At 38.4% G+C, this 25344-nt stretch overlaps 1 protein-coding gene across 1 annotated transcript in view; it reads right to left on the reverse strand.

Annotated features, from left to right (window-relative positions):
• The window catches only part of ARMC2 (armadillo repeat containing 2), a 36549-nt gene extending 22612 nt beyond the window's left edge, over window positions 1-13937 (reverse strand). Inside the window, exons 1-5 of the mRNA XM_053458678.1 lie at window positions 13685-13937; window positions 8243-8315; window positions 7491-7662; window positions 7128-7305; window positions 5170-5246 (exon numbers count right to left, since the gene is read on the reverse strand). Of these exons, the coding sequence (XP_053314653.1) occupies window positions 5170-5246; window positions 7128-7305; window positions 7491-7662; window positions 8243-8315; window positions 13685-13893 (709 nt within the window). The 5' untranslated portion in view covers window positions 13894-13937. The remainder of the gene's footprint in view (window positions 1-5169; window positions 5247-7127; window positions 7306-7490; window positions 7663-8242; window positions 8316-13684) is intronic.
• Window positions 13938-25344: the final 11407 nt, after the last annotated feature.

The raw sequence follows: 25344 nt of genomic DNA on the forward strand, positions 1-25344 counted from the left end.
ACAGCTTTATGGAAGACAACTTATTAACATGTCTTTAATCCAAAGTCTGTTTTTACAGAAAACTTCAAAGCCAGTGATTCTATAATCGTGCTTGCTGTTAGATTGCTAAACATTCCACTACTTAAGTGCTTATTTCAAAGAATTCTAGCTGGAATCAATAAAGAAAATAAACAACACATCTCTCAAATGTACCATTGGTTTTTAGCTGTAAACATTCTTATTTACTTCCAAGTGTTATATGTATACTGTTTTTCTAGAGTTTACAAGCAAGTGCAACTGATGTAACGTACAGGGGTTACAACTGTGAAGGGGTCTGATTCTCTCTACAGGGCTTGGGCAACCCTTGTGACTACTTGTTCCTGTCTCCTCATGCCAGTTCAAAATTGTTCAGAAAGGGCTCCTCTGAACTGGACTGTTACGTGACCCGAGAGGTAAAGGGGTGTGAGCATGGATGTGGCTGTATAAGTGTGTGAGCATGATGGTGAGTATGGATGTCTATGTATAAGTGCATATAAGCATGGATGTTTACGTATTGGTGTATGAGTATGGATGTCCATGTATAGATGTGTGAACATTAATGTGCATGTATAAGTGTGTGAGCATGAATGTGTATGTGTACGAGCATGGATGTGTAAGCATGTCTGTGTATGTGTAAGTGTTTGGTTATAAGTATCGGTCTGTCTGTGTGTGAGCATGTATGTGTAAGTAGTGTGAGAAGGAGTATGTGTGTTAGCATGAGTGATGTGACAGGGAGTGTGTTAGTGAGTATAAGTGTAAGCATGTATATGTGTGTTAGCATGTGTAAGTTTGTGTAAGTATGTTTACATATATGTGCCAAAATGTATTCTGGAGGGGGGCAAAAGAAGGCGCATACAAGCTGCTTGGGGACAATGATGGCAAATACAAGCTGTTTGCGGGCAATGATGGCACAGAGCAGCTGTTTGGGGGCTGGGGCAAACATGGCACATGCAGGGATGTTGGCGGCTAGAGTGGCACTAATAAGCTGCCTGGGGCAAAGGTGGCACTGTGGGAGTTGCTGCTTGGTAAAGTTGGGGGGCCCCAGAGCAATTTTCTCATCAGGGGCCTGTGGTTTCTAGTTACGTCCCTGTTTAGAAATATTGCAGCTTCCAACCTATGAATGATCAGGTTTAATTGACATACCCAGTAAATACAGACAAGTGTCACAGATATATACAATGTTTAATGTGTGTTCTCTAATTTAAAATGGAGTGTTTTTGTGGAAATGTGTGCCCATTCATCCAGTAGAGCATTTGTTAGGTCAAGCACTGATGTTGGACAAGAAGGGGGTCAATTAAAATAATAATGCAATATTCCACAAATACTCTGACACACTAACAGATTGAAGTTGTATAACACAGGTAAGCAAACATCTCATTATGAATATTAAATATATGTGTTAAGGACTGGCTTTTTCGAGTTGCTTTTTCACTACATATTTACAAGAATCTCTGCCCTAGCTTGGAAGCACCTACCACCGTCGGCTGGTATAGATGAAGAAGAAGGCTCTGCTGTTTAAGAGAATTACTATTTTTAAATGATATGTAAAAACATTATTTGATAGTTATCATTTAATACAGATGTTATGCAATTAATAAGAGGACTTTTTTATATTTTCCATTAGTGTATATATATAAAAAAAAAAGATTTTCCTGTGCTGTTTCTGGTTCTCTTTTTTTGATCATGTGAATATTCACAAGACACATATTTTGGGGTTTTGTTTTTTTCGCATTCATCATCTTGGTTTGCAGATAAAGAACAGGAAATTTAAAACAAATAAGCAAAGCAGCTTGCCGGAGATATTGCGGTCTCAGTGGTGTACTTACAATTATTTCTTAGACTGGTCACAAAAAAAAAAGTTACGCTACCTAGTGATTGGCTACTGTTTTTAGCAGGAAGGTTCAGAAGCCTTAGCAACATCGCAGCAGCATAAAGCCTCACCCACACACACTGACACATAGATATTGCCTGGATCCTTGCTCACAACACCGTCCGCAAAAAAAAACCCGTAATAAAGCAAATACGTCTAATACGGCCTCACCAGAGCAAAGTTATAAAGTCTTATCAAAGTCTTTTTTAAACTTTGAAACTGTTTGATAACAAGTCGAGATTCCCCATTTGAATGCAATAACCGCTTTTTAAAGGCATTGAAAGTAATATAATAATTTGTTTCATTATTTTATGGTTTACACTGGAGATCATTAATGTCACCTCTTCATAGTTGGCAAAGGGTATACAAAAAAGAGGGGAGGGGGGTTGTTTGTCTCATATTGAAAAATAACATTTAGGTACTGTTCCACCTACACTGTGAAATATAACTAAACGCAGAAATAGTACTCCCTAAACATTATTCTTTAATCATGTATACTTTTACCTGATTTATACATTTTTAGGGAATGTTTAATTGTCATGTGACACTACTTAACCACAGAAACCTAAAGAGATTGTTAAATGCACAGAATAGAATACAAAGACATATCTGCTAAGGTTTATTTGCCTAACACGTGTGTCTTTATTATAATTATTATTATTATCTTATATTTATAGTTTGCCATCAATTAACACATGGCTTCCAGCAGTTCATACGAATCAATACATTAAGTAAAGCATGCAAGTTTACAATCTAGTGTCTTATCGGAAATGGACATTTCATAAGCATCAGAAGGTCAAGAATTTACATCAAAGGGTAAAATCCCCAAAATAACAATACACTAAGTTCACTTAGTATAAAAAAAACAAAATAAATCTCTCTTTTAATGTTTTCACTAAATACTCAACCTGTTTACAAGGCAATTTTGAGGATATCATTGTCTTTTCTTTGCAAAAGCGTATGGGGGAGGGGTCTTGTCAGGAGCCCATAGAATTGTCAGTTCAAGAGCCAATGTTGGAACTGATTGATAGTGAGTATGCCACGGGTGAGAAGGCAGCCAAACACATCCATGCAAAGTTATGTAGGGGAGGGGGACACATGGGGGAGTCTGCAGAATCTCATTGGGGAATTTGCAAGGGGGGCTACATGAAATCAGCTATCATATGCTTTCAAGTGCATATGATGGCTGGAGTATACCTTTAAAACGGTGTTGTAGTAAAAAGGAACTTGATGAAACTAGTATGAACTGCTTTTTTGTCTGTCACTAGTAAATCCTTCAAAGCCAGTGTCACCATCACTGTCACTGACAAGTAATCCCTGCATTTCTGTACATGTAATGTTATCCTCACCATTACAATATAGAGCTTAGTATGGTAAAGCTACATAGTACTGGAGCACTTTTTTTTATAAATGTATTTTTTTGTTAACTATTTCCCTCTTTTAATTATGCCATGATGACATCTCAATGGTCATTCTAATTATTATTTATATTAGTTATTTGTTATCTATATATATATATATATATATATTTCAAGTTTTCTATCTGCTCCTAACCATAATTGCTGATCACAATGTGTGTGATCAGCCAGCAGGGAGAGGGATCAGATATGCCGGAACGGTCTGGACAGACCCTCCTGGGTCTCTATGCTTCTCCTTTGTACTTCCAGCATGTGTCAGCGATCAGGCATTCATACAGTGAAGATGTACTTGTACTCACACTGCAACATGAGAGCTGCCAGCAATGCTCTTCATATGGTTGACTAGTGCACCATTAACTACGCTCCCAGCCATTGAACTCTGTAGCTCAGTCAAAGTAATTGTTGGCTTATCTGGCCATTTCACAAAGGTCTCCTTGTTTGAGTACTGATTTGAGACACCCTTTTCTTGCCAGCATCTTTCACTGCTGTGTTCAATGGAATACCCATTATTGCCATTTGGCCTTCATTGTACCTCCGATCCACAACCTCACCAATGATCCTTCAACAGTGTTCTTTTTATTCAGAAATCCAACAGTAACTTTAACACACATGAAGACCAATGGTTAGGTAAATATGTCCTGACTGGGGCAATTTCTTTCAATCTTCCAAAGCAGACGGGTTGAATACTTTTGCAAGTAATGCGTCTTTATTTCTAAACTAAAATGTAGTTTATAGGACAAACATTAAAATATCAAGTATCTAGTGTGTAAGCTTGCAAGCAGGGCCCACTTTACCTCATATATCAGTTTATATAGGCAAGAAACACTATCTTAAATGAGTAAAAGGTTAGAGCTATATATATTTTTTAATATTTTATTTGTGGAAGGGAAATACATTTAAATAGATATTAAATATATAATACACGATGCAACTATTTTTATGCTGGTACTCGTAAAACCAGCTTAAAGTAAGATATCCTGCCAAAGGATCAACGGTACTGTACCGTGCAATACAATACAGCGAAGGGTTACATTGTTGTTGTGGGCACCATCTATATTCCCCACACAGCAACCACACCGAGATGCTTTTCCACAGAGATCTGTGCACAAGAGACATGCAGTATTTTGGGGGGTTTTTGGCTTATTTCAATGTTTCATCTCTAATTAGCTTTACCACAAAACAAGTTACTGAAGGATGCTCGTAGGAGGGTGGTTTTTGTTGACTGTAATATCTTTTAGTGGGTAAACATTGCACCCTATTCTACAGGGCTATATTGTTTAAACTTCCAGTTGATTAAACTCTTTTAAAAGGGTATTGCTGCCTAACGCATGTGCAAAATGTACAGCCTTCATTTTATTATTCATTATTCCACTGCTAAATAAACAACATGTCAGCTCTAATAATATTTTATACATGAAAACAATAGCACACTGAGCTTGTTTTTAAGAAAAAAAATTACAATGGTAAATTCACATCCACCAAAAGCCTATTTCCTTTCGTTATTTTAAAGGATAACATTGAAATGAAACCATGCCGACTAAGCGCTAGACATAGAAATCCCAATTCACTACTGTACTGAAAAACGGTACTAGTGCCGATAAGCGATGGACACAATATCCATGACCTTCCTCGATGGGTATTTTCTGATTATCATCCTGGGTACAGTTTTCTCATGTTCTGCATCGGGACATTGTAAAGGTTATTTTTTTTTTTACTTTACTGAGAGGGTGGTGGATAAATGGAACAGCTTTCCATCAGAAGTGGTAAAGGCAAACACAGTAATAAAGTAATTGCTTGCTTAGATCTAAAAGAGCAATGTTGGTAAAAACATATGCATAATATATACAATATCTAACAATGTACCTGTTTTATTTCCTAGTAAGGCAGGCTCAGTGTTGCTGGCGCACGGCGATGATGTGCTCCTCCCCCCACTAGAAACACTTTGAAGAAAAGAAATGGAAAGCAATTAATACAGTGTTATATTTATATATATATATAGTGCATGTATATAACTACCATATACACATACATACACCTAGTACATATATTAAATATTTTACTCTGTTCTCTAAATAACGAAAGCAAATGCATGATCATAAATTATTATCAATAGATGTTTATCACCCTTATATAGGGTCCACTGGCGTAACTACAGTTGTCGTCTACTCATACCAATTGAAAATAGACTGCACCGCTCCAGGTCGGAAGGGCCCTTTCTAAACTATTTTGAATCGGCATGGGGAGATATCGGGTCTTGATACGTCACCTGACCCCATGGTGAAACCGAGGATGCCCACACAGTTTGTATGTATGAATGTGAGCATGGATGTGTACTTGTGTGTTTAATCATGGGTGTCTAATTGCGTGTGTAAGCATGGATGTGTACTTGTGTGTGCGAGCATGGATGTGTACTTATGTGTGTGCGAGCATGCATGTGTAATTGTGTGTGTGTGAACAAGTGTGCATGTATGTGTGTGTGTGAGAGAGAGAGAGCATAGATGTGTAATTATGTGTTTGTGAACATGGATGTGGACTTGTGTGTGTGAACATGGATGTGGACTTGTGTGTGTGTGAACATTGATGTGTAATTGTGTGTGTGAGCACGGATGTAAAGGTGTTTGCGTGTGAGCATGTATGTGTAAGTGGGGTGAGATGGAGTGTGTGTTTGAATGAATGTGTACATGTATGTTAGTGAGTATGAGTAAGTGTGTGTAATTTGTGCAAGCATGTTTACATATGTGTGCCAGAGTGTATGTTGGAAGGCAGAGCAAGGGGCAAATCAGGCACAGACAAGTTGTTTTGGGGCACAGACCAGCTGTGGTTTCTAGTTAGGCCCCTGTTATGGTAAATTCACTAAATGGAACGTTGACAGAAGAGTTTGCAGCAGAGTTGTGTTTCAGCTCCTTGACTTTATTATACATTATGTTGATCCAACCCCAATGAGCTTCTGCTGCAGAGAGAGTTTGACTGGTCCTGTATAATGTATAGTAAAATAATGTTCTTCAAAGTCTATTTATACATTAAATGACACATTAGAAAATACCAGGTCTGATCTTCTAGTTGGACAAATTTGCTAGTATTGGCCCTAGTTAAAGAAGAAAGGCAAAAGCACAATTCTCATGCAAGCACTCTCTTTAATGAATATACCCCAATGTACGTTCTACAACATGACTGATATGTTGCTCTTTAAAATACACATTTGATTGAGAAAACAGATGCTTCATGCATCAGATTTGGTTTAATAAAAGCAAAAAATCCCAACCTGCTTTTCACCACTAGAGGTCAGTCTTTAAGTAAAAAAGCTGTGATATTAATTTCTTTAATTCATTTAATTAGGATGGGGGTTTGTTTAATCAAACCGGGTAAAACTATCAATTTTTCTTAAGTATCCATCTATATGTTTATCTTTTTATTAAGTAAAAAAAATATTTTCAAATTAGAATTTGACCAACTTTTATAAATGAACAGTTTGTGTACAACCTATAAAAGTTTTTAAACATATTTTGTTGGTTGCATTTCTTTTTTCCTGATGCTTGCTAGTTCTCACCCAATCCACTTATATGTACAGTGATCACAAAAGTACATTTTATGCAACTGAAATGCTTCTATGCATTTCAGTTGCATAAAATGTACTTTTGTGATTACACTGTTAACACTGTTATTGTGTGGAAAGTTGCTCTATCTATCTATCTATCTATCTATCTATCTATCTATCATAAACACACAGGCAGCAAAAGACTAGCACAACCAGAACATAAAGCCTGTGTTATTATTTCTAAATATGTAGGAATGATTCTAAAATTAACTTAGTGGGTACAAACCGTCCATTCTTGTTACTGGGAGTGTGTGGCATCCCTGGATCTGTGCCTTGTGTCTGTGGCTTACTTTCCGCATTGTGGGTTTGTAGATGTTTGTTGTTAAGAGGCAAGGAAGTGGCAAAGTGTCCTGACTCAGCTTTCAAAGGAAGGCTTGTGTCACCTGAAGCTTGCAGATTTCTTCCTGTAATAAATAAAAATCTTATTAGTATTAAGTTGACTCTACTCTACTCTAAGAATAAAGTCTACAGTTCCTATATACTAAATTCTAACTTCCAGTGTAGTTAGCCAAAGATAATACCTGCTTTTAACACAATATGGACTGAGCGTACAGCACAGCATTTATTAATTCCAGTAATTCAGGCTTACCCTCTTCTGTATGAATTTCTGTGTCAGACATCAGGCTCCCATGGGACACTGCTCTGAACAAGCGTGCACGGGTTATGTTGGTCCTCCTAACAAGTGTTGGATGTGAAGGGGGGGTAGGAGTTGATACTGTAGAATCATCATTAATTGTTGAGGGTAAAGGCAACTTCGGCTTCTGTAAACAACAAGAAAACAAAGTTGTTGTTTTTTTACATTTTAAAAATAGTTTTAATCCTGGATGAAAGATTATGAAGATTAGTTTTTTTTTATATACTCTGTAGAGCGATTGGGTTTTCAGTTTCCGCAATGGTAATAAAATCAACATTGGTAAGATCACAATATAACACCTGAAGTAAATCTGGCTACCAATATCTGCATGTATAATTCTAAACATTATATTTGTAATTATATACCTCTAAAAGATGCACTCAGCACGTTGCTGTAGGCGAGGAACAATGCAGCCATTAAAAAACAGAGTGCAGTATTTGTGTACATTAAATAGGAGGTCCCTACCATGGACCTACAAACCTATAGCTGGATGAGACTGGCTCCTAAAAAGTAAAGGTACACAAAATGGAATCAAGCTGACTTCTCCTTTAGTATCTTGGTCCTCACCAATACAATATTGAGGGCTGAGAGGATCTTCTTTAAATTGTGGCCGAGTACATGCCCTGGAGTGGCTTTAAGTGGGCCTGTGATATACAAGTGGTATGCAACGAATATGGAGAAATTAGAATAAAAATACAACTACTCACATGTGGTAGAGGGCTCAGCCGTGTACTTGATACTGGTCTCGAGTCAGAACATTCAAAGCTGGAAGAGTGAAGACTGTAAAGAGTAGAACGCATTAGTAAAATAGAGTGAAACCTATATGAAATAAAGCAATTCTGGAAAGTAATAGTAAGGTATCTAACTATCTATCTATATATTAGAGAACACTGAACCTAAACGGGATATTGTTTTGTTAGCCAAATTAAAAAATGTGACTTGAAATCATGCATTGTTTTGTTTTTTGGGAAGCCTGTGCGTTTTAAATAAAACATGGCCAACTATCTCACATTGAAAACAAGGCCATGTGGGTGTTTTAGTAATCCAGAAATCACTAAACTGAAACCATATGTTCTTCAAAAATAATAACAGATCTAAAAGATGGTTTCATTTTCCCTTAGCGTTGTTTTTTTTCTTCTATTTTTCTTTTTTTTGATGAACAGACAACAGCAGAATAAAAACATAAGATCTTGTTCTATTTGGATTTGTTTTTTCACTTGTAAATTCGGATAACAGAGGAAATGCTAGAGCTGCTAGACAGTAAGCAAAGTCACTTATAACAAGCGCTTTCTCCATTCCAAGCCCCTACAGTTTAACACATAAATCCACATCTGATGAGAAGAGGAAGAAATACGTAGATTAGGTTGAAAGAAGAACTGTCATGTCTTAGATAATACAATAACTGAATCCAGATATAACTCCACCAAAGGTTTTGCTGGGGCAAATCCTACAAATTGTGCTATATTTTCCATGATCCATCACAGATATTCCATTGAAGCTGTCCGCATCTACTTCCAACCAACAGAGATGTACGACCAATGACAGCACTGAAGATAACCAAAGACCTACTTTGATAATCTGTCATGCCACTGTTTTATAAAGCACCAGGACTCAATAATCATTGTCAACTGTGTGTACCAAGCGTTGGTACAGCTACTTCTCCAAATCCTTCACAAACACAGAAGCAAGAAACTTATTTTAACTAGGAAAGCAGAACAGACAAGGCTAAGTCATCAATGCCCAACAAGTTTTAAGCTGATGAGGCTAGCATGATGACCCACTGGGCTCCACCAATAAGTCAATCATACAGATATTTTCGACTTCTAGAAACACAAGCATACATGCTTTCCTCTCCCCGTTATATTCTTCTCCCTTCATGCCTCCTTCTCTATATTTAATAATTTCCAAGTACTCCCCTGTTAACAATGCACAAATTCTTGTTCCCCTGTTGAAAACCTAAAGAAAATTTTCTAAATGGCACAGCTCATGATTTTTCTTAAAAACAAGGACTTTAGTTCATCATAGAAATCAGGAATTCCGCAATTGTTACAAGTGAAATAATACACAAATTCCAACCAAAAGCATATTAAGTAAAATAAAAAAACGCAGCCTGCAGTGGTAACGAAGTACCATTTACAGTAGTATGCTATAGAATATTTTGCAGGGAATATATCAATGAGTTTATGCAATAGTCCAAAAATAGGAAAACAAAGTGAAACAAAAAAAGGTTACAGCTGTATTAGCCCAAGAGAAAATTGGGTCCTTAGTTGAAGATGATAGTTTTTATTGGGCAAAAACAGAGAGAAGAAAAAACAGTTCTAAACGTTTTTGAAAGTTTTGGGAAGTTTATGAGAATTCACACATGGTATTCACAATTATTTTAAAAATAAAACTATCGCTGTATACAATGTTTTGCATTAAGAAGTCTTGGGACCATCCTTGACCCACAGGGGCTGCAGAGGGCTACATTATACCCCTGTTTAACTTGGGCAGATCTATTACTGAATACATGTTAAAAATGTAAACATTTAATTATCTGTTACCTTTTAATTCTCACTTTTCATAATCAGCAAATTAGGAAATTAGATGTGCAACTGAGTGCAATAAGGGCCTGCTCTAGAGAAGCCAATATCAATAACCACTAGTTGGACCAGCAGGGTAGGCGAAGGGAAGGGGTCACAAAAGGAGTGGGAATAGAAGTGGGAAGGTGAGTGAGGGTTATGAGTTTGTCTCCCTAGACAGAGTGCAGTGTTTTAATAACACTTCTATAGCAAATGTGTTAAAATGTATGTAGTTAGTATATCATGTGTAAAAATATTCCCTAAAAAGGTATAGTATTCATAAGCTGTCCTCATTCTCCCCATTTGTGCCACTATTACACAGGAGTCTAAAACGGTTTCATCTACGAATACATGCATCTGCCATTGGTGCTTCTACGACTAGAGCTCAGGTAAACTCTCAATTATGCGGTTGGGTAGCAGGGGTATTGGAACACATGTTTACATGTAATTTATTCTAACAGGTTTGCCTTAAAAGTACACTCCAGCCATAATATGCACTTTAGTACATATTATGGCTGAGAAGTCCCTTAAAATTTTTTGTGGTGCCCCCTTGCAAATGCATGGGGGATTTTGTGGAATCCCTCATATGCATTTGCCCCTTTTTCCACCCTCAACTATTTGCCATACCATACTTACCACTAGTAATGGCTTGGCAAACTCTCCAGGCAGGGCCAGGGGTCTACCGAGACCCCCATGTGCTTGTGCGGAAAGAGCTCCCACTGATTTCAAGAGAGCACTTTCCTGCCACTGATTGGCTGCTTTAAGCAGCCAATCTGTGGAGAGTAGTGATGGACCACAGACGAGGAGGGTCTTTCTGGTCTTAAAGAATACATATTAAAATACGCCTAAAGTAATTTAATATGCATTCTTCTTTAGTGAGGCTGGCAGGGGCAGCAAATTGTCCCTTCTAAATTGGTACCTGTCTATAAAAATGTTCTAAATTTGTATGGAATACAGTTCATCTGTATCCTACAGTCTGGTAGATATTATTGTAGTAAAAAATTAATTATATTTATTTTAGTAAAAAATGTTGAAGTGCAGAAATGAACCAAGTTCATGTTTATGTAAACAGGTAAAATTATCACAAAAAGAACTATCTCATAAAGCAGACAAAAAATGTCTCCCTAAAATATCATCAAGGTTTTACGTTGTCTTCATCATGTAAATTAAATGACTGAAGGCACACACTGCTATAAATTGATCTATGGAGGGTGACAAGGTAAAAAGATCATAGACATGTCAAGCAGGAGATGGATAAATAATGTGTCTTGCATTTATTTGACCTCATATAGAAGGACTTTTATTTGCAAATGATACATGAGCGGATTTATTTAATAATGTCCTTGATGCAAATGATTTTGTCCGATATTGTTTTAACAATATACATCTAAAACCTATGCAGTCAGTAAGTTAATATTTCAAATAAATTGGTTTCTCCTTTGGACGTACTTCAGATAAGTACGCTCGATAGTGACAAGAAGAAATGAGATGCCAATGATCCTGTTGTTCATTATTGAAGGTGAGACAGATTTTCTTGGCGAGTCCTCAGCAGCAAAGCTGAATGGCCTCGCTATAAGACATGCAAGAAAAAAAATTCACACATGGTATTCACAATTCTATTAAAAATAAAACTATCACTGTATACAAGTATACAATGTTTTCCCATTGTGGAATATACCCTCATCACATTCTACATTGTAGACTTTTGTTTCTGTAAGCCCAAGATGTTGCAATGTGTTATGCCCTCTTTGTGAATGGTAGTGTACGGCACTGCTAACAATGATGACACTATATAATTGAATACATAATAATGATTATAGCCTGTGTGCATATAAAGAAGAAAATTATACACATCTGATTATTAAAAATGTATAAGACACGCATATACAAGAGCAGGTGTGGGGACCTGACACAACATCCCCCTGCTGCCTGATCGCTCCATGAGAGCGACAGGGCAGCGTTAACCCCTTCAATACCGCGGCATTTTAGGGGTTAATTCCCGTTTTTTACGGGGCTCTGCTGCTGGTGGTCTGCCTGGAAGCCCAGGCAGACAAGCAACAGCAAAAACGAGCCCCCACAAGCCCTTTGATGATTCCTGTAGGCATGGAAGCCTACAGCAGTCATCAGAGAGACTCCCCCCTGCAATGGCTGGTCTATAGACCAGCAATTGCGTCCCAGCTGCCAGAGGCAGCTTCAGGGACAGGGTGAGAGGGTTCTTCGGTCTCCACATGAGTGTGGAGAGCAGCCCCAACCCTCCCCTGCTGCCCGATCGCTCCATGAGAGCAACAGTGCAGCGTTAACCCCTTCAATTCCACAATTGTGTATAACACATTCGTGGCATTGCAGGGGTTAACATTTGTCTCCACAAGCTTGTGGGGACTAAATATCAGTCAATGCTGTGCTCCAATGGAGCATCAGCATTGAAAGCGTTAATATATATATATCAAAAAAAAAAACCCAACAAAAAACAGCAGTGACCTGAAAGTCCAGGGTGCTTCCAGGTCAGAGCTGTGAGTTTAGTAAGTGGGCTGATAATGATCAGATCACTCCTAACCAACTTGATTCACAACAAATTTGTCAAGCCCTGAGGTAGGGGCAGATGTTCCCACTGATTTAAAACTGATTCCCAAAGAAAATATCTAGTGATTAAAAATAGGCATTGGTTCACTGATCCTAGAAAACACAATTTCTGCGCTACTGCCCATTTAAATGCATAGTTCATCAATGTGTCCTCACCCATTTGACTAGGTATTAGGCAGGGCCAGTTCAGTCCTTCTAGCTGGAGCTAGGGATAACCCTTCATAATAAATAGTGAGTTGAAGGAGCATCTTAACAACAAGTGAGACATAAATGGAGTCATAAAAAGAAGAAAAAAAAGAAAGTGATTTGTGGTATGTGTGAGAAACAGAGAACATATAGAAACTCTATACCATTAGTCATGGAAGACAAATGAAATATTCCTCAATAAAGTAAGAGTTCAGGCCAAAGGAAACTCCTTCACCTATGTCTTATTAAAATATAAAGAAAGTCTTACCAATTAAATTGTACCAATCTAACAGTTACAAAATGTTAAATATTTTCTCTATTTTTTGTTAATAACAGAAAAATATTCAAGTATCTTGCGTATGATGTATACCCTTGCCATGCACTCACAACACACTGCATTTTTCCATCTCTACCCTAAAGCTGTTACGCATGCCTGTCCCTCAGACACAACTTTACGTCAATCATGTCGGCTTTAAAAATGTTTAGCAGTTATAAGATAATTTAATACTGGCCATAGAAATCTATTCTTATACTGAAAACATCATATCATCTTCACTAGTTATACAACAAGAAACATTAAAAAACACACACACAAAAACAAATGAGATGCCAATGCTTAATTCACCCTGGTAAGAATGACGTGTTCTTTTATAAGTTATGCATAGAAGAATAAGGGTGTTTCCAGGTGAACCCAGTCCTAAGGCAGGAAAGTGGACATTCACTTCTACTGACATCTCCTATTTCATTTGTCCATCTGTGCGTTGATTAACACATGGTAGATTAATACGTGTATTCTAATGATTGGCTGGGCTCTAGCATTACCTAAATGAGGATGGTGGCCTGCTCTCTGTTGTCCTTGAGGATGTGGGTCCAAATAGTTTCCTTTGGTCTTCTCTTGGTGTAAACGGTCTTTGCGTTTTCAAGATCCTCAGGGCAAGGCGGGCTTCATTTATAATTTCAGCACTTGTCTTCTGTGTAGATGTGGGTGGCTTGTAGAATGGGTCTGGATTTTTATCACGTGAAGAATGCATCTTCTATCTCCAAGGGCTGCTTGTGTCACTGGACATAACTCGGAGCAAATAATAGCTGTCAATACAAACATCCAAGGTAAGATTATGAACTGTTATGGTCTACATTTCAACTGGAGAACAATAGATGTTTTCGTTCCTGACTGTATCATTCCAGTGGTTGCTATGGTGATAAGATCACTTTTTTTAAACATTACTCCAGTATCACTTTTTTTTTAAATAACTCCCATAAAGTCAGGAAGGCTCGTATAAGTGGCAAAGAGCCAGCACACACATTTATAATTTAAAGTAAGTCTACTTCCTTCAGTCTCCACGTGCCAAATATCTACATATTAGTATCCTATCTTCCTGAAATTTATGGCAAACGTATAAATATGCTTACTATGGATTTATTTTGTCCCTAATTTATGTTACATTTATGAATGGTTTTTTTGCAGGGTTTTAATACACATTTACAATATAAGATCATTGATTTAAAGGGGAACTCCCGCCATTTGTTTATTTCTTGTATCAGATTAAAATGAGTTTTCAAAAATATTTCTTTGTTTTGCATTATATATAATGTTTTCAGACAGCTGTGTATTAGTCATTTGTATGGGCTCTTTCATCGCTATCTTAGCCCAATCTACTAGACAAATACCTTTGAGTATTGCCTTCTGGTGAACAATAGAATGGCTCAGTGTTAACCACCCAGTGGGCCAGCGTAATTAATGAAAGTCTACGGAAGAACATACTTCATTAACATTGTTGTAAAGAATCAGCTCAATGTGTTGACTGAGAAGGGAATGTCAGCCAAAATATCACATGACCGACAACAATGGCAGCCCCCAGGTGTACAGATAAAGCACGTTTATTTCAACAAAATGAAATCTATATTATACACTATTTACTTTTCTATAGAGTGATTAACTATATTTATTTGTATTTGCGTTTAAAACATGAGGTCCCGTGCTCTATATTTTATTCTGTATTTGGTGAATACCTCTATGTAATTATAATAAACAGACCTTTGCAAGACGAATGCTGTCTTTTTCCTTGGGCGTTAGCCATGTATTCCTATGTCAGTATCACACAAAAGGACCGGCAGTATGTGCAACAAGATATCCCAGGCAGATCTGCAGGTCTAATGATGTCACCTCAGGTATCACCAGTGACTGCTGCTGCTGTCCCAGTAAGCCATTCTACAATAGGTGCCTTCCTCCTCACATGCAAGCAACTCAGCAACTGCATTGCTCGCTAGCTTGCTTGAAAACTCATCATCATTTAATGGAACACTGAGTACATACACAATGGGGCATATTCCTTTATGGATCCATAACATGTTATGTAAGTGTACACATGGATGCCAACATAGCATATCCATATAACAAGATGCTATATGTTGCATATGAACACTCCTAGGCAAACACTGTACATATCAGTAAAACGTGTGCGTTTTGTACATGCATTCAGTATAGGAGTGCGCAGCGCGTGATCCGTCTCCATGGTAACACAGACACACAAGTCCCGATAACATTGCTGAACTCACAGCACACAGTCCTGCGCACAAAACTTATATCTAGATATGGATACATCATTGCAATCACATCATTGAGAACTCACCCTCAAACCCCTCACAGTCCCCGGCGGGCCACTGATGATCTTGAACCGCTCTCCGCTGAGCCTCTGCCTCACCGGCACTGAGCATGCGCAGCGTGGTAGAGGTGTGCCGTGTGACCCGTTGCTAGGAGCGGAGTGATCTCGCAAATGGGTTGTAGCGCACGGGGAATTCATTTCGTGGAAGGAGACAGTATTGCGTTAACAAAATCGATTTTTAAAAGTAAGACTATGTAATGTACCCAGGTCAAAGTCGTAATGCTGTTGCTTCGTGCTACCTCTTGCTGCCACGCACAGACTCTGATAATGTTAAGAAACATGCTCTTCCTTTCACACTTCTTGTATCTTCCTCACCAAAGTCTTGAAGTGTAGAAATGGGCACGGATATTCTACAGTCCCATAGTTTGAATATCAAGTCAGTCTTTCTTGTCATATTCTAACAATTAATAAACAGCTTTCCAAGGCAGGGAGCAAGCGAAAGGGCTCAATTGAATGATAATACGTGTTTTTCCCGCCTTCATACATCTGAGGTCGAAATATGGCAGATTGCTAGTAGTCTAAAGAGGCCAGGGAGAATCATTAAAAAATCATGAATAATCGCATATAAAAGCAGCCTGATTTTTATATATATATATATATATATATATATATATATATATATATATATATATATATATATATATATATATATATATATATATATATATATATATATATAACAGCCTAATTGTTTCCCACCTCAAAGTAAAAACAAGCCAGTTACTATTTTATTTTTCCATAAATATTCCTTTATGTAAAAGGTATCATTTGGAATATAATGCAAATACTTTCATTTAAACCAGTGTGTTCATACACAACTATTCTGCAAACTGATATGATGTGTGTGTGTGTGTGTCGATAACTCATTGGTTTCTGTCCTGTTTAGCTTTCATATTGAAGAGTCCTAGTTGTTTTACTATCTCCAGTTTTATTGATAATGAAAAGGACAATGATTGCTCATTACCTCAATACAGATACTCGAGCAATGTCTAATGATTTACAAGGAATTTGGGTTGTGCTTGCTTATCACAATCCAGGGGCACTATTGACTTTCTAGGGTCGGCCACACACAGGGCCGGCCTTTGGGGTGTGCGACCTGTGCGACCGCACAGGGCGCCACACTCCAGGGGCCGCCGCCGCGGGGTCCGCCGCCTCCGGGTCCGCCGACGACGACGCCGGGTCCGACGCCGCCCACTCTGGACCTAGATTAAAACATCGGGGTTTTTTTGTTTTTTTAACTTTATTTTAAATCCTCCATGTTAAATAAAGTTTTTTTTAACTTTATTTAACATGGAGGATGTTAAATAAAGTTAAAACAAACAAAAAAAACCCCCAATGTTTTCATTTATGTGCCGGGCAGTTCTCAGCAACCGCTCGACGCCCCTTACTCTCCGTGACTCCGTCGCGGTGCCGGGATCTCATGTTGAGCGCCGGACTATTCCGGCGCTCAACATGAAATGCCGGCAGGACTCCTCAAGGTAAGTTAGGATAAGGAGAAGTAGGGAGAGGGGGGTAGTTTGAAGGGGCAGAGGGGGGGTAGTTTGAAGGGGCATGGGGGGGTAGTTTGAAGGGGCATGGGGGGGTAGTTTGAAGGGGCATAGGGGGGGTAGTTTGAAGGGGCAGAGGGGGGTAGTTTGAAGGGGCATAGGGGGGTAGTTTGAAGGGGCAGAGGGGGGGTAGTTTGAAGGGGCAGGGGGGTAGTTTGAAGGGGCAGGGGGGTAGTTTGAGGGGGCAGATGGGGGGCTAGTTTGAAGGGGCAGATGGGGGGCTAGTTTGAAGGGGTGGGGGGGTAGTTTGAAGGGGCAGAGGGGGGTAGTGAGGGGGGGCGCCAGAGGAGTAGTTCGCACAGGGTGCCAGAACACCTAAGGCCGGCCCTGGCCACACAGATGCCATTATATTCCGCAGCACCGTACAGTGGGTAAACAACATAATAAATAGTGCATCACATAACAATTTGGACTTGCACAACACTAAAGATTATAATTATTAAATGAGCTTGTAAGCACTGCCCTTCTCTCTGAACTAGAGAGAGGCAGAGAACAGTGTGGGCCTAAGACAGGACTAAGAAAAAAAACATATTTTTTTACATTTCAATATATATTTTACCTGCCCATACGTGGTTATTTTTCAACTATATATATATATGTATATATATATATATATATATATACTGTTAAGTTAATGTAGTGTAATAAGTGTAGTGGTGGTTACTTGGTGGGGAATTCGTTAGATTGGGTTAGGGTTCAGTTAAGGGTTAGGTAGCAGGTTAAAAAAAAAATAGAAAATGTAAAATGAGGAAAAAAAATATGAGCATAGGGAGGTTCCCAAATCAGGGCAAGTTAAAACTGACCCGGAGACCCAGGGCAGCATTGCTTCCCCTAAAGGCTCCAGGTCAAAGCTGGAGAGTTTCCAGTTATGTTGATGCCACTTGTACCACACCGCAAACACTTATTTTTCTAAAAAGCAGAAACCCTTGGCAAATTTATAAAAGGAAACTAGAGTTCCCCTAGAGGCAGTGGAGTCTCCTCCATGAAAAATCCATTTTAATCTAAATTAAATATAAATAATAAGTGTATTATAATAAACATATATTTAATATGAAGCCCCCTGTCCCCTGATGTAGCCTGCCTGCCTGCCTATGCAAGAAATAGCTATGAACAGGCGAAGCACCATTATTCTGTGTGTTCGTGGAGAGGGAACAGCAGCATGTGAACCCCTGCCACTGCCTAGGGATCTATCTTATAACTAGAGAGAACAACGGGTGGTGTCAAGATGACACAACCTGGGCTACTATTTTGTGTTTTATTTATTTATTTGTTTAATTTTTAGCATTGTTTTTTTCAGGTGTTGATTTGATTCCCTCTCATCAATCATAACTGCCCTTCTGCTCATCACACAGTGATCAGGACACTGGGCACTGTTTTGTGAAGAAGATGTTACTACTGACAGAGGTGTTTAGATAATGTAATTCTGTACATTTCAATTTACTGCATATGTAACATTTGGTGTCAGGCCTCTTTGGTCATGACTTAAGAGCATAAGCAAGTTTTATTATTTGTTTGGATGTTAAAGTTTGATGTGACGAATATATCTTGGAACTTCACAAACAGGAATGGCTTCATTTGCACGATTCTGAGAAAAGTTTCAGTTTGTCACTAGAATAATCATATATAATACAATATTATACTTAATCTTGGAAACACTGAGAAAACGTTTTTCATTTTTTCCAAGAAATAACACATTTTCTTTTGCTGGAAAAATAGGATCATTATGTTCTTTATTTACAAAAGAATTTCGTTTTTCAAATTGAAAAAAATGACTTGATTTAAGGAACATTATCTTGAAATTCAGTTTTAAAAACAATTAACAAATCAGTTCGTAAAACATTTCCTTTAAAAAAAAAAAAAAAGCCCGTACAAATGTACAATATTTCAACATGCTAATTGGTCATGGGCATAAATCACTTGGATAAAAATCTTACAAATCCAGCTCTGCGTTCCATTAAAATGATATTACTGAGTTTTGTTTTTGTAGAATGCCGTTAGCATGCAAATAATTTCAACTTTAATGCTGCTTGGAGCTTAGCATTAGTTTTGTAATCTATGATTTTACTGTAGGTCAAAAGGATATACAATAATCATTGGAAGCAGCATCCCATGGGGGAAGGAAACATATATTATATGATCTTCTGTCAAAACCGTCCTGACGATGAGCCGACGTCTCAAGTTATTGAAAAAGATTGTGGCAGATGCACTATAATAATTGGGTCACGGAAGGGGTGGGTTTTGTTACTTATGTTTATTGCCTGAATAATTCAGCATGACAAGATTTCCCTCTCAGATTGTGTTATTGCTAACCTTCATTTTTTTTTTAACTTTTTCTAGAGCAGACAACACACTGCATCATTTAGCAGGGATTTAAATAGCTATGCATAACATGCTTCTCCTGGATACAAAGCACTGAGTCGGTCAACACGTCAGCTGTTGCCTACCTATCAAAAGACTTAATCCACATAGCTTCAGCCAGTTGTACACGAGGGCTCGCGTTAGCCACAGACCAATGGCTTTGCTGTCACTAAGGGAGGGAAATACAGAGAGCCATTGAAGCTCTGTTGTATGTGTCAAGAGGATTTGTATAGTAAAGCTGCAAATTCTCTTTCTACGCAGATTAAAAATAAGAATAGTCAAAGCTACATTACAAGCTCAATCCTTCCTAATTCGATTCTAGCAGTTTCTGGATGGTTTTTAAAAAAATATTAATTCTTAAACAATATGTGTTTGTTTTTTCTCATAAGCTTTCTCCTCTCATTGAAAACCTCGGTGTAATTAGCTAGCAGATTTTTTGTGTCCATTAACTATGCTTATATGTTCCCACAATCCAAGGTGGTCTTTGGTGTGATAAGGTACACAACTGGCTACTTAACACAGAACTAAGATAGAAACAAATATACAAAGTACATTTGTCAACAGAACTTAATAGGCATTTTGATATGACACCTTTGTAAGTCAGTTTCTATTAATTCTATGGTTCCAAACTATAAACAATTTGACGTGAGCGTACATGCGCGGTAATTTAAAACATAATTTGGATTTAGAAGAATGGAGGTAAGGAGATCCCTGCCCAAACGAGTTTACAATCTTGGGTATTCAAAAAGTAGACACATAGAATTTCTTAAGAACCATTTGGCTCATTTAGCTTTGTTTTAAAGACTTAAACCCAGGGGCAGATTAATGATGGGGTAATTGCCCCAGGGCATTTGAAAATTGGTATTTGTGATCTCTTAAAACTTAATATTGACATTATTGAAATGGCCATTTAAATATATAAAATACAAATTTCCATCCACAAATGAATATACCCTTGAAAAGCTAGCTACAAATAGGGGGGGAGACATACATTCATTGAAAATAAATGATTCCCTAGTCCTGTACAAAGACCTCAACCCTAGGGAACTGAGAACCAGAGAAAAGAAACACCAGCCTACAAACAATTTGTGGAAATTTGTATTTTATTTTCTATATTTAAATGGCCATTTAATAAGATCAATTAAAGCTCTTTAGCTGTGTTTTGCCGTCAGTAAGTGGAAGCTGCATGACTCTCTGCTTGTAAGGAAAAGGCAAGAATCGTGGTTACTGTGTGAGCATCCTCAAGCCGTCAACCTGCAGCTACAGAAAGAGAGATGACCAGGAGCTGAGATCTATATTTATGGCAGTCAGTGTGTGTGCAGGTGTGTGTTTATGTGGAGATATTACACCAGGAATGCATCAGGTTGTGCTTATTGGACTTTTTCTGTTTCTGTAAGTCAAGTTGTTATGTCATGCACTAATTGTTGTGTCTTGTTTATCCATTGTACTGCACTCTGGATTAGGATAGTGCTGTATAATACAATGAAAAATAATAAATTGTATGTTAATGCATATATGTACATTATGCCTTTGTGTGTCTCTGTAGATCAGTGTAGCAATACAAGGACAGAAGTAGTTTTTACATGTACAGATTTATTCTTATACTGTCTTGCCTGATGACTGCTTGGTTACATGAGGACGTTCAGTTAGCTGTCATGCAGTTTAATGGGGGGGACTTGCTTTGCATTATACCCCCTCCAATGTTGTCTGTGGCCCCTTCCTGTCTTCTTGAATATGATTCCTGGACAGAATACTGTCAGGAGTTTTCCAGTTTCAGGCAGAATTGTGCTATGACTGTCTATGGGTGAATTAAATAGAAAAACAGAACTCTAAAACTTTATTGTAGTAATTGAGCTAAATTAAGCAGCCAATGTGTATAGACATATATGTATATAGTTATGTTTATTATAAATATTTTAGAGGGGGGCCTCTTGTAACAGTATTCCCCCAGGGCCCCACCTGACCTTGACCAGCCCCTGCTTAAACCTTAATCATTCCTTGGTCTTGCCAGGATAACCATATGTCTGTCCCATGCATGTTTACATTTTCTTACTGTGAATTACTTCTGCTGGGAGGCTGTTCCACTTATCTACCAGCGTCTAAGTAAAGTAACACTACCATCAGATCAATTCAATAACGATAGATAGTCTGTAGCTTTTGCATAAAAGCATGACTTTAGTTTTTGGAAATACAGCAATAAAGGCTTTGACATTTACTTAGGAAGAGTGTTGACCTGTGGAAAAGTATGGAAAGTGACGGACCAGCAGGTCCTGAAACTTCTAACATATACAACTGGAAAACAATGGAGCATTGCCTTGTGTACAAATGTCTGCACATTTTCCCAAAGATATGATTGGATGTCACACAATCTCCTTTTATCCCTTATAGAAGCAATAGAATATATATATATATATATATATATATATAGATATAGATATAGATATAGATATAGATATAAAAAGTATACACACCCCTTTTAAAATGCCAGGTTCTCTTGTGAACTTTTTTCACCTTTAATGTGACCTATAATGTGAACAATTCAATTGAAAAACAAACTGAAATCTTCGAGGGGGTAACCAAAAAATGTAAATGTAATTAATTGAGTCGTGCTTAACAATTGTTTTACCTTTTTTAAATATCACAGAGGAGTATGTGGTGCACCCGTAGAGGAGCACACTTGGAGATTAAAATCACCACCAAGAATGCCCTCCACAAAATCATCAAGTGTTTGAGAACTGAAGAGAGAAATGTCCCAATTTGAATTTTTGGTGCATATACATGTACATATACTATGGCATAGTAAACATTTTAGGTCAATTATTATGTCTAACAGCACAAGGTGTGTGTGATGCACTTGCATCACCTTTGCCTGTTTCCCCTTGTGGGGGAGGGCCAATAAGTTTCTGTCCTTATGCAGCTCTTTTGGCTGAGGATGAAAGGAAGGAGATGTAAATCTTTTCTGTGAGTACAGTACCAGAAGATGAAGATTGTGGGGTCTTGTTACCATTGTAGCCCTTACTGTCATGTTTGGCACTGGGTTTTTCACTTCTTTCATTTTCACAGCGAAGCACTGTACTTTGGGACAATAAAAAATAGACCTAAAACATGTCAGAGATAAGATGAATTTGGAGTCCTTACAACTCCAGGTAGGATTCCTCTCTTGCCTTTTTGGTACTATATATTTATTTGACATTTTTGATTGTACACTAACCAAACAGCAAAACAGATTCAAAAACCAAAAATGTGCACTAACATCTTCTTGATGGTACTAACTCTTTCATACAGTTGTCATCTTGGAGCTGCCCTCCTTAGTTCTAAAATTTTGTAGGCAGTCTTGAAGACCATGCTAACTAAAAGGGAATCTGCTGTCAGTAGAGGCTTCACTGTCACTGTCTGTGTGTCAGGCATGGCAGCCTCTTCCACCGAGATTGTCTCAGGTTGAACCTCAAAAGTGTGAAAAAATACTTTACCTATGAGCTAATGTCACCTTGACAACCACCAGGTAGTTTATGGGTGTCATAAGTCTTCTGTGATTGTACAACTGTTGTATTTTTGGTCTCTTTACATAGCTCCCACACCCCTGGCGTCCAGACACATCCGCAGCTTTCACATTTTATATTTTTCCAGAACACTGTTTTCGAATGATAGTATGGATGCAGCCCTCAAGGGCTTGTTCCAGAGTGTCAGAAAATCACAATCCTATTATATTACATCACTTATTTGGACAGGTCCTATCCTAATTAACCTTCAATTCTTACAGAATATACAAGTGACACCAGATTGTGTAAAGTAGTATGCTCAAAGCAGGATTGCTTTTTGTTGATGTAATCTGGAAAAGTAAATTGGACATGTCTTTTGTAATTTCCATAATAATGTAATAATGATGTAACCATGCCCGTAGTAACCTTCTTAGAGGAATCATTTTGAGAATAGATTTAGGAGCACTAATAAACTTTTTAGCTAGTAACAGGTCAGAATGTCGAACAACTGCAAAGGCCTACAAAGGTTTTTTTTATGTACAGAAAGAATAATGTGCAGAAAGAGTGTGTCATAGACGTTCACCATATTGTTTTGGGGTGTTTTGTGTTTGATATTTGTGTTTCATGTGCGGAAAAGGTCACAGTCCAAAGCTGTGGCAGTGGAATAGTAAAGATGAGGTTTAAGTGATTGCAGTATCTTTTCCCTTACAAAGGTTAATTAGTGTTCATTTTTTACCGCCATATCTGTCTGAACAAAGAAGTCATTTTAATTATTATCAACTCTGCTAAAGATCAAGAACATAACACAAAAATGTTTGTTACAACAATATATGTATAATAATGTAATATGTTAGTATCTACATCGATGTGCATCATATATAATACAAAATATAATGTTGTTATAAACAGAATCTTTAAGAATGTGGAAATACATGCAGACTCTTCTATGTCCAGCAGGCGATTTTAAGCTTAGAAAGACACTTGCAACCTGTGAGGGAACCCTCCATCACTGGGGCCACTGGAGAGGCCTGACTGCCAGCCTCCTCCCTATTGACTTTGGGCCCTGGCTTTGTAAAGACTTCTGTGTCACCCCCAGCAGTATCATCTCATCACTTTGCAACCAGGGAGTGACCGCCGTTGTTTTAGTTTAATGTTGGATAAGTCAGCCCCCACTCCCCCAGTTCCACGCTACCATTACTCCAATCTTGAAAAAGCCTTCCCTTGACCCAACTGATCTGTCCAATTACCGTCTAAGCTTCTTGAAAGAATTGTTTATACCCAATTAACTAAGATTCTGGACTCCAACCTCTACTTGACCCTCTTCAATCTGTTTTTCTGGACACTCTACTGAGACCGCCCATACTAAAGTTACAAATGACCTACTAACTGCCAAATCCAAAGACCACTACTTCATGCTAATCCTACTGGACCTTTCTGCTGCTTTTGACACTGTGGATCACCCTCTTCTCCTTCAAACTCTTCATGCTCTTGGTCTCTGTGACACTGCTCTCTCCTGGTTAACTTCCTACCTCTCTGATTGTACCTTCAGCATCTCTGTCTCCAGTAACAAATCCCCTCCCCTCTCAGTGGGGGTACCCCAAGGCTCAGTTCTAGGACCCCTTCTGTTCTCTCTCTACACTTCCTCACTTGGCAAACTAATCACATTCAATACCACCTGTATGCTGATGACACCCAGATCTATCTGTCCTCTCCTGATCTCTCTCTTAGATCATGTAACTAACTGTCTCGCTTCTTACCTGGATGTCTGCACGTTTCCTGAAACTCAATCTCTCCAAAACCGAACTTCTCATCTTCCCTCCAACCCTAAGATTCCCCCATCAGTTTCCCTCAATGTTAATGGTGCTATTATCTCCCCGTCTCCTCATGCCCGCTGTCTTGGTGTCACCCTTGACTCCAATCTTTCGTTCACCCCCACATTCAGTCTGTCTCTAAAATCTGCCGTCTCAATCTTAAAAACATTGCCCGCATCCGTCCCTTCCTAACACAGGATGCCACTAAGGCTCTCGTCCATGCCCTTATTATCTCCCACCTTGATTATTGTAACTCTGTCTTGGCTGGTCTCCCTCTTAACCGTCTCACCCCTCTGCAATCCACCATGAATGCTGATGCCAGACTTATCTTCCTCTCCCATCGCTTCACTAACACCTCTCCCCTCTGTCAGTCTCTTCACTGGCTGCCTGTGCGCTTCAGGATTCATTTCAAAATCCTCACTCTTACTTTCAAAGCCCTTCACAGCGGTTCCCCTTCCTACATCTCCTCACTCATATCTAAATACACTTCTAACCGGTCTCTCCGCTCATCTAATGATCTTCTATCCTCTCCTTTGATTTCTTGCTCTCATGCACGCTTACAAGATTTCTCAAGGGCTGCCCCTATCCTCTGGAATGCTCTCCCCCGGTCTATCCGTCTCTCCC

The sequence above is a fragment of the Spea bombifrons genome, chromosome 3, assembly GCF_027358695.1.
Source record: "Spea bombifrons isolate aSpeBom1 chromosome 3, aSpeBom1.2.pri, whole genome shotgun sequence".
Classification (NCBI taxonomy): domain Eukaryota; kingdom Metazoa; phylum Chordata; class Amphibia; order Anura; family Pelobatidae; genus Spea; species Spea bombifrons.